Source organism: Galeopterus variegatus, unplaced genomic scaffold, assembly GCF_000696425.1.
Source record: "Galeopterus variegatus unplaced genomic scaffold, G_variegatus-3.0.2 Scaffold7248, whole genome shotgun sequence".
Classification (NCBI taxonomy): domain Eukaryota; kingdom Metazoa; phylum Chordata; class Mammalia; order Dermoptera; family Cynocephalidae; genus Galeopterus; species Galeopterus variegatus.
The window spans coordinates 5,803-8,592 of record NW_007733359.1 but is presented as its reverse complement, the minus strand read 5'-3'; the positions used below and the strand labels follow the sequence as shown (position 1 = coordinate 8,592).

General features: G+C 47.0%; 1 protein-coding gene across 1 annotated transcript in view; it reads left to right on the top strand.

Annotated features, from left to right (window-relative positions):
- The window catches only part of SIPA1L2 (signal-induced proliferation-associated 1 like 2), a 112,044-nt gene extending 110,490 nt beyond the window's left edge, over positions 1-1,554 (top strand). The window contains exon 21 of the mRNA XM_008591748.1: positions 512-1,554. Coding sequence (XP_008589970.1) covers positions 512-658 — 147 coding nt within the window. The 3' untranslated portion in view covers positions 659-1,554. The remainder of the gene's footprint in view (positions 1-511) is intronic.
- Positions 1,555-2,790: the final 1,236 nt, after the last annotated feature.

Genomic DNA, 2,790 nt, shown 5'->3' with positions numbered 1-2,790 from the left:
AGCGCCACCGCGCTTCCCAAGCGGCGCACTATCCAGTGCGCCACTGGGCCGGCCCGTTTTACGTAGTTTTTAAGGGCACACTTTAAGAGACATTACGGAAATGCAGTGCAGCGGGAAGCTTAAGAGGGAATGAAGGCCCAAGTACTGATTTTTTATAAACATACCCAACAGCTGTGTTGACACCAGTTGTGCATAGTAAGTTTGCTTGCAAAGCCCTGTGCATGTGTCAAAGGGCATCACCTTTAACCTGTCACTGTAGCATCCCTTTTTTAGACAGAGGGTAATCCACACTGTGATTAGTGACCCACCCATACCCCTGGGAGCAAAAGCAAGTGACAGGAGGGGCCGTGTGTTCAGCCCACGCTGTTGTCCTTGGCAGGAGTCAGGACCAGACACGTCACCTCTCTGAAGAGTCCATAAGCACCAGTGAGAATAAGGGGTTCTTGCCCCCAGGTTAGGAGGAGTGAATGTTCGGTCCCCGTGCGTGACTCGGTTTGCTTCTGCATTCCAGGAGAAGCAGGACAAAGCGGTTCTCCAGGCCGAAGTGCAGCACCTGAGACAGGACAACCTGAGGCTGCAGGAGGAATCCCAGACGGCGGCCGCGCAGCTGCGGAAATTCACAGAATGGTTTTTCAACACCATTGACAAAAAACCGTAGGCAGTCTGCACCTCATCGGAGGGCCATCGGGAAACGCCTCTTGTCCCTTCGCAGTCGCCAGCGTGTGGTTCTTGAGTGTGCTTCTAGCCAGCCGTAGATATTTTTGCTGTTCCATTCTGTGTAGCACCGTTCACCCCAGCAGGGTAGAGAACGAGACTGTCTCCCGTAGCTGCAGAGGACAGAGGACAGCCGCGCGACACGAACGTGAATGTAACTCCTAGTGAAGATGAATGTAGACCCTGGTGTCCATCTGGACCGTTCTCTTTTAGACTCTACTAAAGCGGTGCTCCGGCGTGGGCTTACCTCAAGAGGGGAGATAGTTGGGTTTTATTTCCTATATATCAGGTGACCTGGTAGAGATATTAAAGTGATTTACCATAGTTTAGGCTTTAGTATTGTAAAATAAGCGCAAAAACAGATAATCAGACATATACTTTAATGTTAAAGGTGCTCTATTTTTTTGGATGTAGAGTAGTTTTATTTCCACAGCCACATTATCATAGCAATAAGGAAAGAGGCACAGTAAATAGAAAAGCTTTGGCGGGGTGGGGGGAAAAGCACTGTTGGGTTTAACACTAGTTTGAATGCAATTAGAGATTTATTTATTTGCAGGAGTAAATGGTGCCTGGATGTTAACAGTGTTCTGATGAAAAGAAAAAAAAGATACCTATGCCTTGTCGATGGCTCACCGAGGGGTCAGTCCAGCTCCTGAGTCACTCTTGCATCGTTGCTGTGCTGAGAAGGATCAGGCTGCTTACTCAATAGAATTAATATGCAGGGAGCCAGCAGGATCACGTGTACAATGCCAGATTTGTTTACCTTTGTACAGAAGCTCTGATGAAATGTCTTGTATTTAACACCCTTATTTAAGCTTATTTAACCTTAACTTTTTAATTTTATAGGNGGAAGTGGGATCCCCAGTTTACAGCCAAGTAAACCATAGCTCAAGTTAAGTAATTTACCCATGGTTGCTTTTCTTCTTTAATTAGCATCTTTTTAGCAATGAATTTGGTGTTGCTTACAAGAAAATACAAACAACGAAATAGTAGGAATTGAAAAGTAATCAGGAAGAGGTAAACTGTAAATCTGAATCAAATGTGAGACAGGAAGAAGGCACAGAACACAGGCCCAGGTAAGACAGGAAACCCTGTAAGGTACATCACCGTCAGCCTTCTGAGGACAGAAACCATATTAAGAATTCAGAGGAAGCAAAATGATTCTTAGAGGGCCAGCCCGGTGGCTCACTCGGTTGAGTGCAGCGCTTGGGAGCATGGCGGCGCTCCCGCCAAGGGTTCGGATCCCATATAGAGACCGGTCCGCTCACTGGCTGAGCGCGGTGCAGGCGCAACACCGAGGGTTGCGATCCCATTACCGGTCACGAAAAAAGACAAAAAGGAAAAAAATATGATTCTTAGAACTGGCCCTAAAAGGAATTTCCCACGTGGGCTTTGCCTGACAGGTGTATTGAACAATGTCGTTAACATTCCTGTAGCAGTAGGGACAGGTGTATTGATCAGTGTCCTTAACATCCCTATAAAAGTAGGGACAGGTGTATTGATCAGTGTCCTTAGCATCCCTGTAACAGTAGGCACAGGTGTATTGATCAGTGTCCTTAACATTCCTGTAGCAGTAGGGACAGGTGTATTGATCAGTGTCCTTAACATTCCTGTAGCAGTAGGGACAGGTGTATTGATCAGCGTCCTTAACATCCCTGTAACAGTAGGGACAGGTGTATTGATCAGTGTCCTTAACATTCCTATAGCAGTAGGGACAGGTGTATTGATCAGCGTCCTTACCATCCCTGTAACAGTAGGGACAGGTGTATTGATCAGCATCCTTAACATCCCTGTAGCAGTAGGGACAGGTGTATTCATCAATGTCCTTAACTTTCCTGTATCAGTAGGCTCCGTAAGGCTGTTTCTTGTTGTCACCCTCTAGGAAAAATACAGGCTCCTCCAAAATGCATCCAGGGAGTGCAGCTTTTCAGGGAATCGGGATGTTATGGGCCAAGCAGATGTCATCCTCCCTTCCTCCCCTTCTTTCCTCCCTATCACTGTGTCTAGGCACTGAGCCAGAAGCCAAAGATCCAGCAGTGACCTTCAGGGACCAAGGTCCCCATCTTCAAGGGCATA